The 24,460-nt window shown below is 36.7% G+C and overlaps 2 protein-coding genes across 4 annotated transcripts in view; both read left to right on the top strand.

Annotated features, from left to right (window-relative positions):
* The window catches only part of LOC122567056, a 35,278-nt gene extending 34,428 nt beyond the window's left edge, over positions 1–850 (top strand). The window contains exon 3 of the mRNA XM_043725151.1: positions 580–850. Within this exon, the coding sequence (XP_043581086.1) occupies positions 580–806 (227 nt within the window). The 3' untranslated portion in view covers positions 807–850. The remainder of the gene's footprint in view (positions 1–579) is intronic.
* Positions 1–24,460, top strand: part of LOC122566990 (rho GTPase-activating protein 7-like) — a 352,400-nt gene that overhangs the window by 177,615 nt on the left and 150,325 nt on the right. The window lies entirely within an intron of this gene.

The raw sequence follows: 24,460 nt of genomic DNA, 5'->3' as shown, positions 1-24,460 counted from the left end.
AATATAATAGTAAATAAAATAATAAATTACAATACATGCATCGATATACTTTCGTAACCCATCAATTTCTGCTCGTCAAGAATATACTACAAGTATAATCAATCATCTATCAATCCATATTATTATAAAAGTATCAAGAAGAATTTTCCAATTGCCATTTCCTAAAATTTCTCTAATTTAAATTCGTTCCATCTGCGTCTTACAGGAAAATACTTTATCACTCACATCGAACCATTTACGATTTATACATATTCTTTATCTCACATAAATCGGTTCAAATAAAATATTTAGCGCGACCGCTTCGGGCAGTTTTCAATCGCGTCAATCTTACACGCTGTTGAAAATTTTACACGTTTCACAGCCATCGGTTTCTCGTAAACTCGATCGCCCCGGTTCAATCAATCATTGTCTCGTAAACGCAACCAAGTTCGACCAAGCCCTTTACATTGAACTACCTCTAAAATCTTTCTGTTTCTCTCTCTGTTTCAGGTAAGCACCTTACGATTGTGAAACACCTTAGCGTACCGTGGTAGCAAGTGAAACACTAAATCGTAACGTAAGTACGTTCTACGTTTTAAGGCTCATCCAATCACCATAAAATAGTGTCCAAGGGCGCGTCGTTACAGAGATGGGGACGATGTACAATTTGCATTTTCATGGGCCTACGTACGCGCGGGTTATCCACCTTCAAGGTGGACTGCATTTCGACCCGGTCTCTTCGCGATGAGAATCGCGAAAAATGCCAAGTTAGCGTGCACGCGAGCACAGGTGCGTTTTTATCTCGCGATTCATACGAAATCTCGTGAAATTTGTGCACCGTTGTGAAATCTTGATTGCGTTTTTCAGAATGAATTGGATATTGTTGGTTGATTTGTTGAAGTAAGAATTATTTGTAAACGTTAACTACAGTAGGAAATTCTTTGAATATGATGCATTTCACCTCAACATAACATATAATTATTTTTCAAAATACAGTGGCTATAAAAGATATTTGTACACCACTGTATTTATCGTAGCATTTGTATACTAAATAGTTAGGTCCAAGCATATTAAATTTCAAATTATTTAATAATATTCTTACATGACAACAAAAATTTGATACTGAGAATGAAATGTTCAACCTGATAAAAAGACGCTTCAGCAGAAAATAAGGGAATGTAGAAGTATTTTTGCAGTCATTGTAGATATAATAAGATAGTCGAAACAATGCATTTCAAATTATTATTTTTTATCGATCTTATTTCGAGTAAAATCTGCCCAAGCCTACGCGGTATTTCAAATAACACTATAGCAAACTTTGAAACGCGCTGTAAATCATGGTACACCGTGAAGGTGGACACTCGGGAGCCCGCGGAAGCCGTAATACAACATTAATCACGTGGGATTAACTGAAATTATTAATTTCTTCCTCGTAACGGGCGAGCGAGCCGCTTGGAACGGATCGTTGCACCGCAATCATCGCGTCTCGGAAATTGACCAACTAATTCTGACACGACCGCGGCATGGCGTGTACGTGATCATCGAACGTGACGCAAAACGATTTACCGATGATGTACGTGACAGCGTTTGAAAAATCACTGACTTGAATCAGCAGCGAAAACTCGAGTCTTCACGATTATATACTTTGCCTTCTTCTAAAACAACATCGACAATAAAGGAGAAAAGAAAAAAGAAGAAAAAAAGGAATTCCATCTTCTACAAAGTTCGCGATTACAGTTATCGCGTATTCTCGAGACGAGTGGCACGATTGTATCAAACACAATGTATGCTTAATAATTACATCTCGAACTATAGATACGTGACGCAGTACGAGAGATTGGATCCATCGTAAATCACGAGCGGTGCTATTCAGAGCACGTAGAGAACTCGAACGCGTGCGATTTTCAAACGCTTCGTATACGATATCATCGAATTATTGTGTTCCAAGTGAAAGTAATTTCCAGATCCATTTCTCTGGGATCTCCGTGTCACACCTACTCGCGCCACGTTCTCGCCCGACGGTAAAAGTAATCGCAACAATGGGATATAAACCTGCGTCCCTTGCCAGCATGCAAATCCCTCGCTCCTTCTATCTCTTTAACGTCGACTCTAATACACGCTCCTTTTTCAAACGCCGATTCAATTATCCTTCTTCGAATAGGGTACCGTGTTTTTCGTTTCTTTTTATAGAAACTTAGTAATTGGAAAATGTAAAATTCTTAATAAATAGTAATAAGAAATTTCTAATCGTTAACTTGGTTACCTAGAAACTTCTATGATCGTGCAGTTACAAACTGATAAAAGTTAAACAATATTAACTTTTTAAAATGCGTAAAAGTAACAATTGATTTAAAATATCTAAATAGAGTCTTTCCTAATTAGTAAATAACAAAATGTTTTTAACGAGCAAAATGATATTTTTCGTTCGGATCTCTTCAAAGGAATTTTTATTTTTATCATAAAGAACTTCAAACAGCTGACTTGGGAAATGATCGTATAATATAGTAGATCGTGTAAATCACTCAGAATTCTCTCTGATTTTGTGAAAGATCAGAGCAGAAAAAGAGATTGGACTTGGACATACAGAAAGTAATTTATCCTTTACATTTAGTTATTTCTATCTGTAAAAGGAAACAAAGTAGTTTATTTTTTAACGGAAATTCCTTTGTATGATTTTGCCTCAAAATAAAATAATTCTGAGATTCTTGTATTCCTTTTGTCCATCTTAATGAGCTTAATCCAACGGTAGAGAAATCAGAGGACACAGAGGAGTACAGTAACTTTGCAAAGGCGTGTAGAATACGCATTGATAAAAAAAATTCCATTTGGTTTACGACTAAATTTGGCGCGACTTGGCCGCGTTTCTGCGTTATCGTTCCCATGTACGTCGTAATCCAAACACTCGTTAAAATCTCCGGTTCTACGGGAGGTTACAACAGATACGTTTTACAACCATTTCAACCTTCCCTTCGCGAATAAGTTCGCAATAAAGAAGAGACCGAGTTCATAATAAAAAAACGTACATTCTTTCGTTATCTCCCTTGATGGAATGGTACAGCTTCGTCTGTAGTTATAGTAAGTGTGTTTAGACGCGACGTAAAATAGCTTCTTTGATTAAACAAGCTCGATATCGCGATATCTGCTGTAATTGGAAAAATAAATGAAACGTTAGGCGTAGACAAAAATTCTGTAATGTCGACTTTATATCCTATGTGCCTCTATGGGCTTATGGGAAATTTTTATTCCTAAAGATTGGAATATTTCTAATCACTAATCAGTATAAGACTAGAAGCATAACATTTCTTGTTATTATCTAAAAGAGACATATAAATAACTTGGATGAAAAAGAAATATTATACGTAAGGAATAGGGGCTTGATATAATGTTACGCAATTAAAGTTTTCTATTTTCTATAACAGCACTTTTATTGAAAGGCAGAGAAATGTGCATAATAAATACATAAGTACATAATAAATTATGTGTTGGATATTGAAGAACCACGCTGATGATTGATCGATTAAAATGAAGAGAGTAATGAGGCAGATTCTAATAGCTTCTTTTCGCTTGTATACCATCTGATTGTACATTTATGTTCTTCTATAATGATAGATGACTTCTTACTTCTTCAACAATTGCCACGTAATTTGCTCGAATTGCTTGTAAATTACGATTTTATAGAATTTCAGTGCAATCTACAAATCATTTTTTCTTGCACTGTATTACTTAACTGTCATCGCCATTGCAACAAGTTCTCTTGCGATTTAAAAAATTTGCACGTCTACATAAGCTGAAGATATTGATTCATGTAAGCAAACAAATACTCCCTTGTGATATTAGTTAGAATGCTTGAAACAAGAATAACGCTTCTTATGCAACAATTTAATAAACGTAAATGGTTCTTTCCAAAAATTAAACTTGGATAAATTTTCCGAACAAGATAGCGATGTTACAATGAAACTCTAAAATATGAAGCATGGAACAAGATAAGGACCAGTGGCGCTACTTCTAATTTCTGAGAGCGCGGCTAAATATAATGCAGGAGAATTAACATTAATAGCTGGTGACTGTTCACAGCTCTGAAGTTCGCAAGAAACGCGAAGCTTTACGAGCGATAAACGACCGATTGCCACTTGGCGGCTACGAAAACCGCGATTAACTCGAACGACGTCCCCTCTTTGGTTTCTTCCAGTATTTCGTTTACTTCCCGCGAGACCTTTACGACATGTCGTTCTTCTTCCGCGCGTAAACCCGCCTCGGTAGTCGTGAATTTCAATGATTCTTAATAGAATGAATAATTCCGGACCTGTGTGTAAGATTATACACGAAGATGAATATCAGTTTCCTTAGCATCGAATCGTGGGAGTCGTGGGATCATCGTAAAATTAATGAGCCGCTATCGTCGCGATTCGAAATCGCATGTGTGTTGGTCAAAGAACGTGTACACGCGTTAAAATATGTCGGTGCTTTCAACCAGCGTGGAATTCTACTATAAATTCTGGTACTTTTACTTTCTTCGCCGCCTTGCGGTCAGATTTGTAGGGAAAACGTCTTCTGTAGCCTTTGCTTAATGATAATCAAATAGATAATTTCTACAATGAAACGGAAAATAGTTTTGTTTTCGAGCAACTATAGTTTTATTTGCTTACTTCAAATAGATTTGGCACATGATGATGTGCTGTTCTTCATATGTGTATCGTGGCATGATTCTACGGTTGATAAGCATAGAATTGAATTAATTAGAAAATTGCGGAAGTTGAATCAATTTCTTCCATTGTCAGTTACGACCAAAATATCTACATACAGGAGAAATCTATTTATTGGAGTGAGATTCTAGTTAGTATTTGATTCTATTTAATTTATGATTTGATTAAGCAATTGAATTTCAAAGTGAATTTCTATTATTTGATCGAGAAATGGATAGTGGAGAGGATCAATGAACTCATACTAAATGAACTATTTACCTCACAGCTTCAGATTAATAGTGTTTTGGTGTTTTATTCTTTTTTTTTTTTAATTTTGATATTTTCGTTTATCTAAATATGTTATTGACTTTATGATCTGAAAAAATGCTGTAAAATTAGCTGCTGTTGAAATTAGTTAAGTTGTAGTTAATTATTTATAGGTGGGTAGCGATGGATAACTGATTAATAGACTTTAATTGCGAACATTACCTAGACTCTAAAGGACAATACCTTCGAATTTTCCCAAAATTAAAATGTCTGAATCTCGTTAACGAGATTTATTAGGCACTTTCCCACACTCTAACATCACTCAACAGATCTAATGCACCACACATGTCAAACAACGAACAAAAATGAAGAAATCCCTTCATCGACAGACAAAAAATAAACAGCCGGATCCGCTCGTCTCTATGTTCGCACATGCTAATACCCAGAGCGAGCACATTAAGTAGCAGTATGCGTTGCGATTCCGAGGCATAAAGTCGGCGTTGATAGCAGCACATCAATTTTGCAAGATGATCTGGGCGCCCCTGCCGCCTTCGCGGAACGTGCATCCAACGTATACTAGGTGGAAGCGATATAGTGAGGTTGTAAAATCGGTCAGTGGTTAAAGTTTACAACTTTTGACAAAAGGATCAAAAGCCAATTGACCCAACCGCAACTGAAATCGTACGCGCTCCGCACACCCGCAGTTATACGTGTGAGATTTTTTTAAATCAATTTCTATCCTTCCTGGCAGCTCAAGGATGAGTCATAAAATCTCAGCTTCAAGAATATAAATTATAAATAAATTATAATTACTCTCCTTTACAAGGGGACATTGTTTCCTAGATATGACATAAAGGAAGAACTGATTCTGAATTGACATCGTATAGCCCCGAACAAGCCTCTATTAATTGTTGCTATTATCGAAAGTTGTAAACCATAATCACTGATTTACCACTTGACTATAAACAACACTAATATCGCTTTCATTATATATTTTTTTAAATCAATTTCTATCATCCTTAGAAGTTCAACGTTGAGTCATAGAAGCCTTCTTTAAAAGAAACTGGGAGATACTACAATATAAGTCAGAAAAGATAAGACTATTAATCCTCGCTATCATCCATAGTTGTAGACTTCAACTACAGGCCGATTTTACGACCTCAGCATATCGCTTCAATCTACTGTACCGAAGCCTGATATCTTTATCCGTGATCACGGCCACGTCCTAACAATTATTCATCCGCGCTTTTCTCGAGCTCTCTTTCCGACCATGTTTCATCCCTACTCTCCGTCTTTTCCCTTCTTTTCTATCGCTGTTTTTCCTCCCGTGACACGATCAGAATTGAGTAGGGCTCTGTGTAATCATAATTAGCGACGTTATTAGCAGCCCATGCTTTCGTTTTGCCTGGCCTCTACTCCAGTTGAGGGTTCGTTACTTGGCTAAGGATAATTGCTCGACCTGTCTACCAGCCAGAAAAATTCCAACGCATTCGGAAATTGAAAGACGACGTCTATACGCCTTGCTATTGCGAGATTACAGAGATTATTTTAGAGTTAATCGACGGACGAGGATTTTGTTAGAAACAGGATGGGAGCATGTTGATGGAACGTCTTTAGGAATGAGATAATACCGAATCATTGCGGAATGTGGAAGGGCTTGTTGCGTATGATGAGTCGGGCTAGGGTTGTTTGTTATGGTTTAAGAGAGCATCGAAGAGTTTCTAGTTAATTAACTGCACATACACAGAAGAATATAGATAGATAATTATAGATTCGATGAAAATGAAAATTGTGTGCAGTGAAGTAAATGATAGAAATATTGTGCTACTTTTCTATTATCTATTAATATTAATTGTGAGTTCTTTAAATAACTATACACGCGAATAATCTCTCTATGTCTTTTTTTATCTAAAATCACAAATCAGTTAATCATCGAAAAGATCATTACACAAAATATGGCAAGAGGAGAATTATATCTAAGTTATGTCAAATGTTTGAAAATGTCAATGCTGTCTTTATCGAAAAAGGATACAAGTACCATATTGAATACAGCGTTACAGACTTCAAACGTTAGGATAAATTATTCCAATCATTAAGGCGTAGCTAAAGCGAAGCTAAAAGAATAAATCTCAATTTTACACTAATATTTCTTTACATATCGCAGTCTTACGAGGAAAGTGACGCAATTTTAAAAATTGCGACTGTCGAATTATCACTATGAAAATGTTGCAAAGACGTTTCTCGACCAATTATGAAAATCTTATTCGTTTCTCTTCATAATTTGGTCGGTAGAGAGCAGGTATGTCGTCCTTTCTGATTTAGATAGCAATATGGTGCTGTATATGCAAATACATCTTATTATTAGTTGTGTCCTGACTAGAAGGGTGGTTTTCCAGAGTTAAGAACTAGAAATGAGAAGAAAAGGACGCTTGAACGTATTTTATGAGAATTAGTCTTCTCGTTCATGAAACTGATTTAATTATGATCAAAAACAGTTTTTCGCTTCTTCTTCAGTCTTTCGCAAACGTCGTTTACCGTTTTCAACTAGCCAATTCTCCTTATACATTAACTTCTATTTGCATTTCTTATTCCTCTTAGAAAAGAGGAGCGAAGAAATGTCGGGAGCACTAGTAACGAACACGTTAAGCCGTTCATGATCGCCGTGAATCCTGCGATCTGAACGGAACAGAGGCCCGACGGGGATGATAAAAGCGAGCGAAAACACGCGGCAGGCTTAAGAATTAAGTATAACGGCCTCGATACACCCTTACACGTAATGAACAAGATCACTCGGGGCTAGCGTTTAACTGGCACATGCTTGAACCCCCATACATAGACACGCGAGGCACGAGCAACCCTATAAACCCTGTGGACGGACACTAATGGCGCAATCAACCGGTTGAAAAGGACTGATCGCGCGTGCGACCGATCCTCGTCCTCCGCCACCTTCGGCTTTGCTTCATGGTCGTTGTTCCTTGGTCGGTTAACTTCGTCATTTCAATGGAGGAGAAAAAGCCTCGGGAAAGAATAAAAGATGCAATCTCTCTGTTTAGAAGGTGAACAGGCCAAGGAATATTGTACCTTTACGGTTTACTACCGCCATTACGATCACTTTAGTGCCTGGCCTCGTGTACACGCGTTAGAAGCCTTCATGGGAAATGTTTTAGTTTGTTGCAGTATTTGGTTCCATCTTAGATAACGATAATTCGATTCGGCGAATAAAAAGTATTTTCTGAAAACTTCCGCATCGATTGATTCTGCTAGATATATTTTATGAAAATTGTCGATTCACTTTTTTTTAGAAGTGTATGTAAATAATCTGTGGTTAAATATTTTGATGATCTTAAGAAAGAAGTTACGACACATTATAATTTAATGCTTCTCCTGGGAGGGATAAAGATAAAATTGAATTATAAAATTCGATACGTTTTACAGAGGAATTCAGTCATTTTTTTAGGAATTATTTATTTATTATTTGTAACCAAATCTTCGTTATTTCTAAAAGAAAGTTATGATTGATTACAATTTGATTATTTTTGTAGGTGAAACAGGAAATGCTGGTTGCTTTAAATTACTAATAGAATACCGATGGATGTTTAGATATTGGAGATTTATAAGTTTTTAAAATATTGAACCATATCAAACATTTTAGCCAACATCGAGTATTTAAAAAATTTCAATTGAAGTATAACAAATGGTAATCTGAACAGAGACAATTTAATCTATAAACCTCCACCTTCCTAGAACCAATCACCACATGTATAACACAGAAACTATCTCATCGATGTTTCCACGCCAAAGATTAGCAAACATTTTAACGAGCAAACATCAGCCAAGACGTTTCCGCGAGAACAAAGGCGATCGACCTCTCAGCAGAAGCGTTCTTCCCAGGAAAATTCGTATCTACAGATACATGTAGTTGTTGACTCAGGACACGAATCGGCGATTCGCGCAAATCGAATAATAAACTTTCCTCCTAGTTTGATAATAAACTCTTTAACGGGACAGCGTGTTCGGATCGTAAAAGCTAGGCGAAATATAGAAACAATTGCATTTCCCTTGGCGGATTTCCTCGGCGAGTCCTCCAAGTCGGAAACGAACGAATCGAAGAGGTTCAACAATGACACTGTGGTGCACGCGTACGCGCACACGCCTTGCATCGCCTTCAGCCACCTCAGGATTATTATAGACCCATAATTTTCAAGCTTCGTTAGAGAAGCCAGGAGTATGGCTGCTCGCGTTTAGACAGGACGCGCGTAGTTGTTTTATGATCGAAATATATTATGCAAATGCCGATCCGTATACATGCTTATGATTTGTCGCCAATAGTAAATGCAAGCTCATTCACCGAGAGTTTCACCGTGGACCGGAAACGTCATTCCTTTATGACAGACCAAGAAATCCTTTCTACGACCGCGATTAAACCTCGGTTCGTAGGAATGATTACTGATCGATAATATCAGCGCAGAATCTTATTCCCGCGAGAACGTCGTAGACGGAATATGCTTGGGAACTACGTGAATAAAATCGCAGGAATGGAGAAATAAAATTGTTCTGAAATTTCAATTTTGATGACAGCAGGAGAGGAATATTAATAAGTACAGGTGTTTCATCTTTATCTCACCAAACAGTGTCAAAATAAACATAGTTATATATACATAGGGCCGTGAATGCTTTATTACAGAGCTATAACAAAGGTACTAAAGTTATAAACGACTGCGTTCTCGTTCGATCGATTGGTCATGTTTACTGAAGTTCCTATTCGAAGTATTGCCCGTTCTTGTAAACACAAAATTGACATTGTTTCCATGCAGAAACAAACAACAAGTCAGTCAGTTATAACTTTGGTATCGTTGTTATAAATTTGTAATAAAACATTTACTACCATATGTTTATATAACAATCTTTTCTCATTTTTGATCGTAGAATACATATGACGACACCGTTCGGCGGGATAAAAATGAAACAGCCTATACAATAGTTTTCTGTGCATTTATGAAAAATTGAACTATGCAAAAGTGCACATAGTGCATGTAATACGCAAAAATATATAAAATATTCAAAATATAATAATCGTTATGATATCTAATAAATAAATTTTCTACATAAGATCCATTTTATTAATCGTTTATGAAGATATTAATTCGCATAAACATCCACAACCAATTAATAAGAATTTGTTGATTTAGAAAGATCTCTACATAGAATTTCTTTTCTCTTTTCTTTTTTTTCTTTTTCTGATTAAATTAGAAATTCTTCTTTTCACTTTGTAGTTTTCTCTTTTATTAGGATTGTTTTACATTGATGACTTCCTAAGTTGAGCTAATTGCACTTTAAAAACACGTTCTAGTAATGGACTAATGTTAACGAAGTTTTATTCGGCTCTGTCGTCAAAGAGAAACACACTCTTGCATAGGTGACAGGAGGGAAACCATAAAGTGGAAAGTTTTATTCCCAAGACTGTAAACGCAAAAATTTTGCACCTTCTTCGTTTTAGTCGGTATTGGAGGAAGCAACGTTGCATCGATGATTCAGCTTGCAAGCAAGTTTAATGAAAAATCTTCCTTGTTCTCTGCGATGGCGTTTTATGATCAAAGTTAATTTTGAATTTCTAATTCGAAACTCGTCGTCTGATCCTCCGAAGAGTTTTCTTAAGGCGATTGCGGTTTAGAAACCGTAAAATTAAAGTGCATTTAAAGTGAAAATATAATAGGAGCTGTCATATTATTTGGAACATTTTCTTTGCAAATTTAATTTCTTTGCGAAATTAAATTCATCGAGAGGATAAAAATAAATAAATCTTCGTTTTGTTTTCTTAGAATTATTCACCTATTATTAATTAGATTTGTAACGATGTATATCATTTCTTGCTTGTAATAAAAGATGAAGGAAAATAACGGCTGAAGAGATAAAATTGTCCGAAGCCCTTGGTTGCTCAAGAGGCTTTGTTATTTATAATGCATTCGATTACTGCGAAGTCCTTGATTGAAGAAAGGGATACTGAGAAAAATAAACTTTTCGTTACGCATATGCGTTGACTCAGCAATTTAAAGCGCATCTGTACAGGTGGAGATTTTCAAGCAGCTGGAGAAGAGCCTTAGTTGCAACTCCTTCTTGCCAATTAAGGATTAAGCAATCAGTGTGCTTTACGATGTCAGGTGTTTTTTTACAATTTTCTCAAGGACACGATACAATGATCAATTAAATAAAAATATATATACATATATAAATACGTTAAAGATTTTTTTCTGTAATAAAATTCTATCAAAGTTCCATATTATGCAGCTTGTTCTTTGTGGTACAGGGTGGACCGCTGAAATCTCTGTCGTCGAAAAGCGAAAGCGTTCTTCGCGACTGGCGAACGGTGAAGTGTAAAGCGTCGTTCCAGCCGGTTCGTTTATTTACGTTCGGTAATATACGATCGTCCATTATCCGTGGTACCGTCGGCCGCATCCGGAGATACCGTAATCCCATTTACACACGGCCTTTGCCAATCTATACCGGCCACGATAATGGCGCCATTTAAACAGAGCCGTACGTCTTGTTCCGGCCTGTTATTTCGACCTTATTCATCCGCGTCTTCCAGGAACGTTTCAATCGCGAAATCCAACTGGACGGGAGACGTGCCGACTGGAGAATCGCTGTTTCCCACACGTTACTCTCACGGTCTCACTTACCAAACGAGCCATTCCACTGATGAGGGAACTGATAGTTTGTTCAGTCGAGTCGATGGAGTTAAGAGTGTTTTTTCCTGTTTCAAGTTAGAATTTGCTTAATCATTTTGTGATTGTTTGAAGAAATAGTTTGTTTTATGGCTTGCATGAAACTTGAGTTTGTTGAATCGATTCGATTTACTTGGATAGGATGTTTTTTACACAGGGGAAAAATCACAAGCAAGTGTCTAGATACTTTTGAAGGATGGTGTATTTTGTATTAATTTAATTCTTCATATATATATATATGTTATATTGTTTATAACAATGTATGTTAGAATTGTTTGTTTGTTTGTTATTAACATGACGAATTAGTTAAATGGATGATATGATTCAATCAAAGGAACATGTTTGGCACTCATGATTTAATTCTTGATATGAATTGTTCGGAATTGCTCACGAGTTGTTGTTCGGTAAGATTATACACACGTTTGTTAGTCAATTGTTAAATTGTCTATAACGTTTGCAGTATCGATCCTCGTGTGTGAGATGAGAAGCGTCTTATGCATTTACAAGCTTTTACGCGCGTGTTTTTCTTAGATCTACGATAAAATATCATCGGTTCGAGATAGATCGCAGAGATCGTGTTACTTTTACTTTTTTGCAATACGTATACGAAGTACATGCTAATTAACGCGAGGGATATTTAATGGCGCGACGATACAATCTTTGCAAATTGAAAGGGTCTTTCCCGCAACTCTCAACAACTAAGTAACAGAAATAACTTTTAGCTCGATTTTACTTTCTCTTTTTATACTTCACGTCTGATTTTCGTAGAATCTTCATCGTGAAATTCAATGGAGTGAATACAAAATTATTTAATCTCCATTCATCCCTCACTTCTCCAATTATGCTTTAAAAAAATCGTCAAATAAATGAGAGAATTAAGCCGGAATGCTATTAATGAAAAAGATAAAAAATAAAAAATTTTAATATGGAGTTTAACGCTTGGTGTAAATCATGGTTCAAACGTAATGAACACTGGTTCGACTTAACAATAGAGTCGAAGCTCATTCATATATAGTGAGATTCGTATATTAAAATTCTCCTACTTCCAAATTGTAAGACTGTAAATTATTAAATATAATTGAAATATACATTTATATTTATGTTAATACCTCAATGGTTTCCGTTGGACATAGTTTCAGATAAGTAGAAGAACTGCGTATTATATCAGGCAAGAAAATACTTTTTCAAGGACCGTACTAGATGACACACAAAACGCTCAATCTTTATTATTTTTATTTGAAAATAATAGTGAACATTCCTTAAATATAAATAAACATATTTGTGTAAATAGCCGACACGAGAAAGGCTTAAGGTTTCTTTGTAAAAAAAATCTTATTGAAACGTAAAAAATCACATTAAACTAGAATATCCCACAGTAGAATATGACAATGTTGACTAGGCTATGAAGTAAGTAACTAAAAAACGCTTTGCTCTCAAATAAAAATATATGCAAATACTTTTCGTAACCACGGTCGAGAAATAAATTTACCGAAATACATATACGTACCCATTGAAATGGCGCTATCGACTATAAAATATTCGTTGATAATCTAATAATAACTGGTGACAATAATTCCGATCGAAGTCGCAATGGTCATCGACGATAACATTAATCAGATTACACGACTGTAAAATTGGACATCGCGAAACGATCGTAATTAGACGTGATCAGAACCGTATGGGGGACGATAAATCGAAGAAATCAAGCGTTGAACATCTGTGTACCGTTTCGTTGGACGGAATTGTACGCGATTCTACAAAGTCATAAACGTTAAGAGTTGTAAACTATCACCATGCACGTTCATTAATTAATGCACGAGTTAAGCTATGTGGAACGGTGATCGGGACTCGATAGCGATTTAAACGCTAATAATTTATGTGGTTCTACGTATTTTTCATAGGGACGATACGTTCCGCTATAAATAATCCTTTTACGTTTATTAATATCCTGAAATGATAATTCCCGTTGAATTTGCTTTAAACGACCAGCTAGTGCACGTTCGAAACGTACTTATTGTAATCTTTGTCTCGATATTTATTAACCGTGTAATTTTGACACGCGTATACTCCGCTATCCGTGTTTCCTCGTATAACTTGGTTCGGTTAAATCGCTCCACAATTTCCACAGAGAACGTGGATTATCTTAATGACCGTATTAAAGAGTCGTTTGGCATTCCTGCGTTGATACCTAGTGTTTAGAAGAGGATCGCTAGTGTCGAGAGAATTAATTAGGAGAATCTTCTGTTTGGTATTTTGAACATCATGCAGTTTCGATGCTAATTCATTTTCTTCTTCAACATTGAGTATTATTTATCATTTTGATAAATTCTTTTTAGGGAAAACTACCTCCTATTGGGAAATTTATGATGTGATTTTATAAGTACTGTTCATTTTAAAGATATATACATTCTGACACTTATTCGAACTCTAAATGTAATTTGGTTTAATTAATGGACTGGAGGTTCTTAAGTGAAAGGAATAAAATCTCTCACTTCGTGTGCCGCTATTCTTCTTCCACTTCTTGTTTCAACCTTTAAATTTCATATTTTATAATTCAAACTTTGTAGAAACGTCAATCTTTGAGATGCACATTTTTAAACTTGCATTCTCAAATGCAATCTTTAAAATTTTAATTCTCAAAATGAAATTTTCAAATCCATAAATCTTTCAATTACAAACTTAATTGCAAATAAATAATTCAAAATACAATCTTCGAAATAAGATCCTGGAACGCAAAGTACAATCTTCAAGTGCAGCTTTTCAAACGCAAGGCATTAAATATAATCTAATTTCCTCGAATCGCACGTAAAACAAAAAGACCCATGAATCTGCACGTGTGTAACGCGCCTCCAGAGCACTTGTCGATACGTTTCACCGCGACGTACATACAAGCTGGAGTTCATCCGCAACAACGTAGCGCCTCGTTCTTATTGCGTGACGCACATTCGGATCCGGGCATTCGTTATGTGAATTGCGTTCGCTTTGTACGCGGCGCTGGTTCGTGCACGCTCGCGGGTTCCGTATGTTAATAGTGAATTAGAGACATGCGTGTGCGCGAATAATTCCCGTGTATTTCATACGTGATTGCGCGTATGGCTGCATGTAAAGGAATCGCACGAACGCAAGCTTAATCGAGTTTGACGGACGGGGCGTGCCAGGAACCGATTATCGTACGGTGACACGTTATAGATTGTTGTTGAGCTGTTCTAGGCTAAAGTCTCCTAGGCTCGAACCTTTTCCTTTTTTCTTTTTATTCTCGCGTCCACGGTGCATGTTTGCCCATCGATGATCTGGTTCGAAATAACGGTGATTATCTTACCGACTTGCATGATAGCTTCTCGTTAGAGTCTCCTCTCGCTGCGATTTTCCATTGAACCTTGAAATCGTGAATAATTCCTCGTTGATTGTTATATATTTGATATTTTGCTATATAATCTGAATTTGTAGCTTGGTCAACGTCTTTTTACCTTGAAAAACAGTCAACTTCCTTGTTTTAGAATTTTCCTATTACTTATTGCAATTGATAATCTTTAATAAACAGTTCGTATATCTCGTCACTATCTATAGCTTCTCGTTAGTTCCAATCGACAGGTCATTTAATCAGACGTTAATTGAAATTTTATTTTAGTAAATGAAACTCTACAAATATCACGAGACACGAATTGTCTTTTCATTTATTCAAACGTGTTTAAATAATTCTTATTTGGGATAATTACTTGATTTTTTATTCATTATTTTCATCTGAAATAGAAAGTGGGCAACCCTGTCCATTAATTAACAAGCACTTTTACCGTCAAGCCCTCTCATACACCCTTCCACTTACATAACTTGAGAACGCAGTCACGGTGGCAAATTCTTCGCGCATGATACCAGGCCGTGTTCGTTCACACGCATTTCTAGCTGGTCGATTCGTGCGTGTAGACGGAACAACGCGTTCATTGTCCATTCCCCGGCTCGCCAACCGAGCCCGGGACTTCTTTGCGTCCGCTACGGGGAATTGAAAGCGCACGAATAAAGGGTGGTGTTTCGGAATGCCGATTTTTAGCTGTCCCCTCCGGTGTTCCGCGATCGAATGCCAGCCGTCCTTCCAGACGGCCTCTGAAAAGCTTCCACGTATAATAAATGGAGCTCGATAGCTTGTAATAAATCATCGAAACGACCCGGCGAATAAGTCGAACACGTGCTCACTTCTACAATTGATCTGACCTATATATCTGAGCAAAGATCGTTCCAGGTGAAAATTATGGCAGATTTTGATGATCGAAGAAAAGGTGAAATATGTATTTTCGTATAAAATATGTACTAGTTGAGATAGAATTGAATGGAACAAAATTTCAGATAGCTATTTTTTTATGGTTAAAGATTCATGGAATATGTATTATTGATGAAATATTAATTGAGAGGTGATTAAATGGAATGAAGCGGGAATTGTATGAAAAGCTGATTGATTTTTTCAGATTTACTTAAGCCTTTGAGAAGTGCATAGTGAAATTTAAAACAGTATAATTGTACACTATCCCTTTCTTTATGAGCTATTTCAATCCATTATCGAACAAAATTTTCAATGAACAGATATCCCTCTCAATTTCTTTAAAAATCAAATAACTTTCTAATGTCATATCTTAAAATCTTATGTAATATCATATATCGGAAATGATTTATTATTCGAGAAAGGTCACGTTTTAAGATAAAAGGTTTAAACGAAGGGGAAGAACCGCTACCGTCGATGAATATCGTATTCGAATACAATATTTTTTCGGACCTAGCGTTTCGACGAAAATTCGAACGACGTTATATACACTTTTGGTGAGGCGTGATTCGTATAAAATGCCAATAATCGCGAGAAGAATTTGGATATAAATTGGCGAGAATGTTCGTTAAAACGTATTCATAGTCGCGCGCTATGCTACGTGCTACGATTTCAGTGAAAATTTGATGTAGTGGTCGATACCATCTGCAAAGTTATTTATATGCAATGCTTTCGTGCATAAATCCGATTTCATAGCGGTTCCGCGAATACGCTTTCCAGAACTTCGTAACGGTTTAAAACGCGCCGCTCCAATTCGGCAGAGAACCGTAAATATCATCATCCTTATACGGAGTAGGATAAAAATGGCGGAGAAACGATGAAAAAATCATTGAAGAAGGATCGATGCATTAAGTTTATAGAAAAGTTCTGTGGTCGGAACGTTTTTGTTTTCATGTTCGCTACTTCATTTGAGCATTTTTACAAATTCTAGGATATCCTCCCATAATAATGTACGTAATAACCGATGATATATTAGTAAATTGACAAATTACAAGGTGTACGGTATTGACTTCGACATTGCAATTTTACGTGAAATAGCAAAAAGTGTGATAACAAAAATTATTAGCTAAAATGAAAAGTGATAAAGGTGATTATCTCTTAACTTTGCTTGGGATTTACGACGTAATTAGATTTTTCTAGCGAGGAAAATGAAGAGAAATTGTTTGGAAAATAGTGGTCGTTATATAAATTGGCTTTTAACGTGCAGCTGCTGGTATCCAGTCTTTAAATATTTCCGTTTAACGCAGCGATTGTTAACGATTCTAAATATAGTGAACTGGTTCTTCGAGACCGTTCGAACGTTCGTCGGGCGTAATACTACAATTCTTATTAACCTGTCACTTCATAAATTATGCATTTATCGCTGGATCTACAGAATCTGTTATTTACAAGTGTTTCTGATTTACCGAAGTCTGAATCACCTTACCTAAAGGTTAACAAAAAATTTAAATACCATAACGATATCGATCGAACAAGTATGAATATTAATTGTGCAAAATATCTTTGCAAAGTAATATCGAGGATTTTCTATTTAATAATTTCGAACAGAGAAGTCTGCGATACGACGAGAGAAATTAATTTTTTACTACCACGCAAAGTCAATAGTAATGACCTGTCAGAAACTGTAAGGAGGGAATCGAATTTAAGAAAGGATATAAGAGAAACGTGTACGATCCGTTAACTAAAAAACCTTATTACCTGTCACCTTATGAATTATACATTTATCACGAAGCAGAGAGCCGTGAAACGTTTAATTCGTTCCGCTCGTTACATTTTTAATTGCGTCTCATTCCTCGTAGTGTTAATAAGGCAATAGAAAAGCAATTTTGAGAAATCGAGTGAAAGAGAAAGGTGCATACAGATGTCGTGGATGCATTGTTTTTCGCGGTAACGATCCAAACATTTAACGTAGGTACGGCACGCGAATATATTAAGCGTATAATAGAAATATGGCACGGTCGATCGTTAAAATACCAAAGGCGCAATGTATACGATAATATCCGATTAAGATGCTTTTGTTTTTATTCACGATACGCCAAAAATGTTGACAAGCGTTACCGAACGCAACGACTCATTAAAAGGGAACGCGAACCATGCAATAATTCAACATCATAAATTAGATAACGTTTCTGTTATAGAAAGCTAAGGTTCACCTAAGCGTTACATAAGCAATAATAAAGGCACCTTATTATTAATTGATTGGCTATAATCAATTCTACCGATTTTCACGAAAACGATACTTTTTCATTTTTTGATTTATGCTAGGAAAATGTTTCGTACCGATAGGGATCCAGAGGAAGATTTTATATCGTGAAACATTCTGGTAATATTTATGGATAAAGTATAAGGGGTAATGGGGTAAATTTCTTTAAACAAAGTCATATCGTTACGATAGAAAATAATATCTCATATTCGCATGGACTTTTAATGACTTTCTTGAAAAAACACACAACGTATAATAAAATTTTACTTTGCTCTTTTAAATTAGAGAATAAACGGAGTTCGTTTGATGAACAATTTTACAAATTTCAAGGTATCTGATGAGATATTACCTTTAATATTGTGGATCACAGTTCATATTTCTAGATATAATATCAATGTTATAGAAATTTTTAATGCGACCTTTTCAAATATTTCTACGTTGCACTTTCTAATCTAAGTTGTAGCTCTATGATTCTTCAAAAGAACTAATGACAAAGCCAAAATTTTATTTGTAAGATACTAAACTTATACAAAAGTTATGTGATGAATACTGCAGACATTCAATAACGTAATTCGATATTTCCTCAAATAACTTAAGTTATAGGTAATTTAATAATTATATCTTTCCTTTTTTTATTCGTATATCTCTTCCTGAATCATCACTCGATAACTCAAGCATAAAAAGAATGTTCATTCTTCTCTTCATATCAAATTTAACCTCCATCTTGCACATCCCAGGAGTAGCGTTAATCTCGATATAATATCGAGACAATTAAAGTCGCGCTCGACAAGGGAGGAAAGATCCATGACGCACCCTTCAAGTTGTGCACAGTCTCGAAGGGGAGTGAAAGACTCTTGTCCCGGAGTCGAGAGAGCAACCGAGGGGCCGAATAGATGGGAACAAAGAGGGATCCGCTTCTTTTCCATCAAAGTCCAATTACCACGATAGAATGGAAGGGTTCGTTAAATCTTGTTCCTCGGCAGCCAGTACCTCCGTTTTTCTACCTTCGTGTCATGGCGCGCAAGTCAGTGGCTCGGATTGATTTTGAGGCCAAGACATTTTTCGCACTCCCGCCTTCCGAATAGTCAACCTGTCAACCCATAGAACGTTTACGCGTGTCGACTTTGCGATTTTTCCGATATTCAATTACCTCTCTCATGAAGGTAAGTTACCCCTCCGACGACAGTTCGATTACTGCAACGGCGGACTGGTCCAGCCCTGATTGTTGCGCTAAACGTTAATTCTCTATGCGCAATTAATTTATTTGTCGGACTTCAATTTCTTGAGTAACGTTTGCTAAGATACGGCGATTGAACGTGCGTGTTTCGAAAGGAATGCTGTATTTAAACTTCTCATAGATAATATAGTACGTACTTTTGCAAGATAGTTTTCATATATTCTTGAATATAAATTCATTTGTTCTAGGTTCTATTTTAGGTTCTAGGTTTATTGATTTTCGATCGATCATAATTTATATTTATTTAATATCTCCAAGTTAATATGAACAGAAAATATATCGAATATTTTCGACCGCATAAAATCATTCATAAAGATCATAAAGCTGATATAATCTCTTCTAACAAATACTTACTGTCTGAACTACAGAAAATAGTAAAGTAAAACTATACCCACTAAATTAAAACCTCGTAACAATCTCGCATCTCCACAAGAGAAATACTTCAACGAAACCCATAGTTCTTCCCACGTCTCATCAATCTCCTCCACGCCGAATTAGAAGAAGCTCATATACCGTTTGTCCGAGAAAACGTCAAATCCCGTTTGTTCTCGATCCTCGATCCGACACCGGAGCTCGTCGGCGAGGATCGTGGGGGCACGACAGAATAATTTCGTAATTGGGTCGCCGGCCGATTATCTTTGTGGGCTCGTGGCTCGTTGTTAATCGGCGACGAGGCAGAAGTCGAAGCACTGATGTGGCCCGTGTCTGACAGGTGGGCCCCTATTAGCCTGCTCGCGCTCGATGACCAACATGAAATCTCGACCGATCTCACCTTCTTTCGCGTTCCGTCTGGTCGCCGGCAGCCCTCTCTTCCTGCCTTCCGTCGCGATTACCATAATCACGTGGATTATATATTTAAGCTAATTGCATGTTCGCGAGGCCAGGTACGGCCGCCCTCGATCGGCCACGCTTCTCTCGCATTAATTCGATCGGAGCCGCGCCGATGGAAAAAGTCATCGACCGGCCGGAATGCCGCCGATACCGACGCTGCCACGCGTTTATCCTCTGAAACAGCGGCGCGAGACGAAGAGGAGAACCTCGTCTTTATGGCATAATTAAATAAAGCCTGGACGGCCACGCCGCGAGTACACCGATTCCAAGAATCTGCACGGTTATGGAGATTCACCGAGAGATCTCGAGCGAGTCGCGTCTCGCGCTATCGAACGACCCCCGGCTGTTCGTTGAAAACGTGGTGTGATTTAATGGATACCTTTGAAAGCATAGACCAGTTCGATCTTTTGTATATGTGAGTTCAAAGATTTAGAAAAAGTTGTGACCTGTTCTAGGAATTTTGATTTTACTGGAAGATTCTAGATCGAAGATATTGCACCTAGAGGTATTGTAAATAAATGGGATTGTGAAATGTGAAAAACACTGAAGGAAAATTCTGGAGATTCAATAGAATAATGTGGATGACTTATCAAGTTTGTTGGGAAAATTAATGAAAAAGACCTTTTTAGCAATGTACTTTGAAGAGAATTATGACAGTTCCGACGCTAAATTCACCGAATTGAATTCCTCGTTTTCAAGTAGTTGTATAATTATACAAAACTCCACTATGTTTCGCTGTAAACTTGTAAAAGAACATCCTGTTAAAATTCGCGTGTGAAACCAACCATTAACGTCTTGATTTACAATCTAATAAAAGATTATCTTCTCTCGATCACAAGCCTCCGAGTCAAACAACCATACAAGATATACACGAGATACAACATTAACTCTTTGCAAGAATAAACTAGTTTTCTACCAGTGAATAATTTCCCTTTGGAGAAGAAAAGGATAAATTATTCCTCATACTTTATTCCTCGCGTTAAGATATATCAATATATGTATAGCGCAACATATAACAATATATAACAATACATAGATATGAGACGCAGTGTAGAATATTCTATCCAATTCGACATAGATCTCTAAATAGCTAATACTGTCTGGACGTGTTTTCCACCATCGAAAAACCCTCTCTGCTCGAATTCTCCGCTCCGTTTGCCATGCAAATAACTCACGGTAGTATAGGTATACGTTAGCTTCTAACCTACGGTCTGTCAATAACCAGCATCAACAATGTGAAGGTTGTGCGAGAGGAAGTGATGCAAGTGCCACACACGACCGCAGACCGTCATACGAACGCACACACGTGTGTGTGTTTGAATGCACACGGGTTGCACAGACGTGTCTTTGATGAGTAGACTGATAGACGGCACGGGATTACGTTGCCGCAATCGCCGGCTGCATTCCAGTACCGGCAATGTGCCATTGACTCGTGGAAATTATTCAAATAAAATTGTGCAATTACCGGTGCTATGGCGCGTGCAACTGGGACGTAACCGGCGCGGTTATGCATCGCGTGATACCAAGCAACTCCAGTCACGGCTGATAAGCTGTGCGAGCTCGCATAAATTCGGAAAACGGGGAACGGTAGTGAATTAAATTTGCGCAACTGACTGGTTCCCGTGCCACCGCGTGCATGCCCGTAAAGGGAAAGGGATATTCCAACATCGAGAGGGAAATTTTTGGGTATACTGAACGTGATGATATGTTTGGAATTATTTGTGTAGAATTTAGAAAAACATCGTAAATTTGTTTCTGTTTCTCCTTTTTTTAATGGTAGAAGAAGAGATAATCCTATGACGAAATAATTTTTCAGTATAGTAGATATATAAGTATTCTTCATTTACAATTTGTTGATAACAAATTATAAAATTCAATATATTTTATCCAATAATTTATATTAAAAGTTTCGTTATTTCTATGCATAACGTTTAAGTTTTTATAAATTTTCATTAGGAACCTAAAGTTAATATTCATATATATATAATTGTTTGTCTATCTTCTCGGATCACACCTATTTTATATATCTAGTATTATAATCTGCTTATATTTAATGATAACAAAAAGCAAGGTATAGTTTAGTCGGTATACAAATTTAAACATTATAGAAGTTCTCCGGTATTATGCTTGATATTATTACGAGGGCAGTATAGTAGGTTAGGTCGAAACGTCAAGGCTAGGCTCCTGAAATAATTGTAACAGATTCAGAATAAAATCACGAGATAAAATTAACTGACTTAAATGCTCTACGTTGTTATTATGTTTTATTATGCATGCATATGAGTACACGCAAAGCTAAACTTAGAATGTTTTATACACCACGCCTCTTCTACAAACATGTCGATACACTCTCGTAAAATAAAATAAACCAAATCGATTAACTCTGAGATTAGCGAAATCTTCATCCAACATCCAAAGCATCGTTTGCTGATCCCATGACATAAAACACTACAAAAATTCATTTTATTGCATCAGTAAACACGAGATGCAGACTTTATCGATCCATCGAATGATAATTAGATCCTCCTTTTTAGTGTAACGTCTCTAACATCCCAAGTACCCGTGGCTGATGCATCTATATCACGCGGGAATACTCATAATCCTCGACAACAATTCCCATAAATTGAACATCAAGTCGAGATTCAAAATAGTTGGTCCAATATTTTCAAAATGAGAAAATTTCAACGAAAAGAAAAATTCGCAAGCGAGATGGTACGAAAACGCACGAATAATCAAATATTTACGCGTCTTTTAATAGCTGTTTAAGAGCACGTGAACAGTGATTTCTTGGACGATCCAGTTCATCTGAACGCCAATTAAGTCTGTCAGTGGGTTTTTTGCAAATATTCCAATTACACGGTTTTTCGTCCGGCGAGCCTGTAATTATGGGTATGCTGTTTCGAATACGAACGCAAATTCCATCGTTGCGAGGCTTCTTGTAACACTAAGTGATACTTGATTTCTACTTATTGCCCCTGGCTGGCTCCCGGCAGCGAGTCCTTGGAGGTCTAGGGTTCTCCGCCGGCGGAACGAGAGAGATCTCAAGGATAAAATTGTCCGACGATCGTGCGTGGGTACGATATAACTACATATATACTCTTTCGAAACGATAAATCATAGGAAATCGTATATCATTCGTTCGCGACGCGAACCAGTTCGAAAGTCGTCGGGCGCCGCGTAGAAAACGCGGCACTTCTCGATATGCTTCTATGGAAAGTGTTCCTCAAATACTTACAGAAACAGTTGCTGTTTTCTACATGTAATTTCCGATGTTGGGGAATTTTTGACTTCCTGGATATAGTGGCTATGGACGTTATTAGATGGAGTTTGAGAGAAGTATCAGAAATAGGAAGTCTGATACATATTTGTTACTTAAGTGATAAATGCTTAGAAATGGATACAAGATTAAAGGAATTGCTTGTACATGAAATTTTTATCGTGATTGATTTATCGCGTGACTTATGGTATTTACTGAAGTTGGCATTAGTGAAGTTGTGAACAGGATCGATAAAATTTAATTATTTTAACTTAAAGTGTCGTTACAGTATACTTCTAATTATTAAAAATGTAACTTTTATATAGGAAAATATGTGCATAGAAATATTAACTGGTATATGAAGTAATATATATTTAGTATCTCATATTTTCTGATTGCTAGCGTCTCATCAGAAAGAAAGATTTCACGAAGAATTCTTAAAAATACTACACAAATGTCAGACTATACAATTGAGTGACCAAAACTATAACAAATTTTCATAATATCAAAAATCTCTCGTTCCCAAAAAAAACCTCTAACATCTACCATTTACCAACTCTGCTTCAGCTATATATATCCTCAAAGTAGCATAAATATCCGCAATCATATATAAATCATATATAAATTGAGATCCCCATTGTAACATTCTTAACTCCCAAACGACGTTCTTGCAATTTCTTAAAAATTTCAATATTCTCTGACCTTTCAAATTGACTTCATCTCCCACAAGTATCCCCCCAATACTTACAAGCAAGGGACATACGATTACTCCCATTATCCATCCTTCACACTCGTCATCCATGTTCATACCCAAGCTCTCGTCTAGCAGAACTGCAACTCGGAATAGGACAAGCGATGGAAATGTGTGTCACTGGTGCCTATGTCGGGTAACGGCATTTCGTCCCCGCAGCTGTCATTGGGCCACTATAATAAATAGTAATATTCTATGCATCGCGATGCATCGCGTGGCGCAT

The sequence above is a fragment of the Bombus pyrosoma genome, linkage group LG1 (genome assembly GCF_014825855.1).
Source record: "Bombus pyrosoma isolate SC7728 linkage group LG1, ASM1482585v1, whole genome shotgun sequence".
Taxonomy (NCBI): domain Eukaryota; kingdom Metazoa; phylum Arthropoda; class Insecta; order Hymenoptera; family Apidae; genus Bombus; species Bombus pyrosoma.
This window is presented reverse-complemented; position numbering and strand designations above follow the sequence as displayed.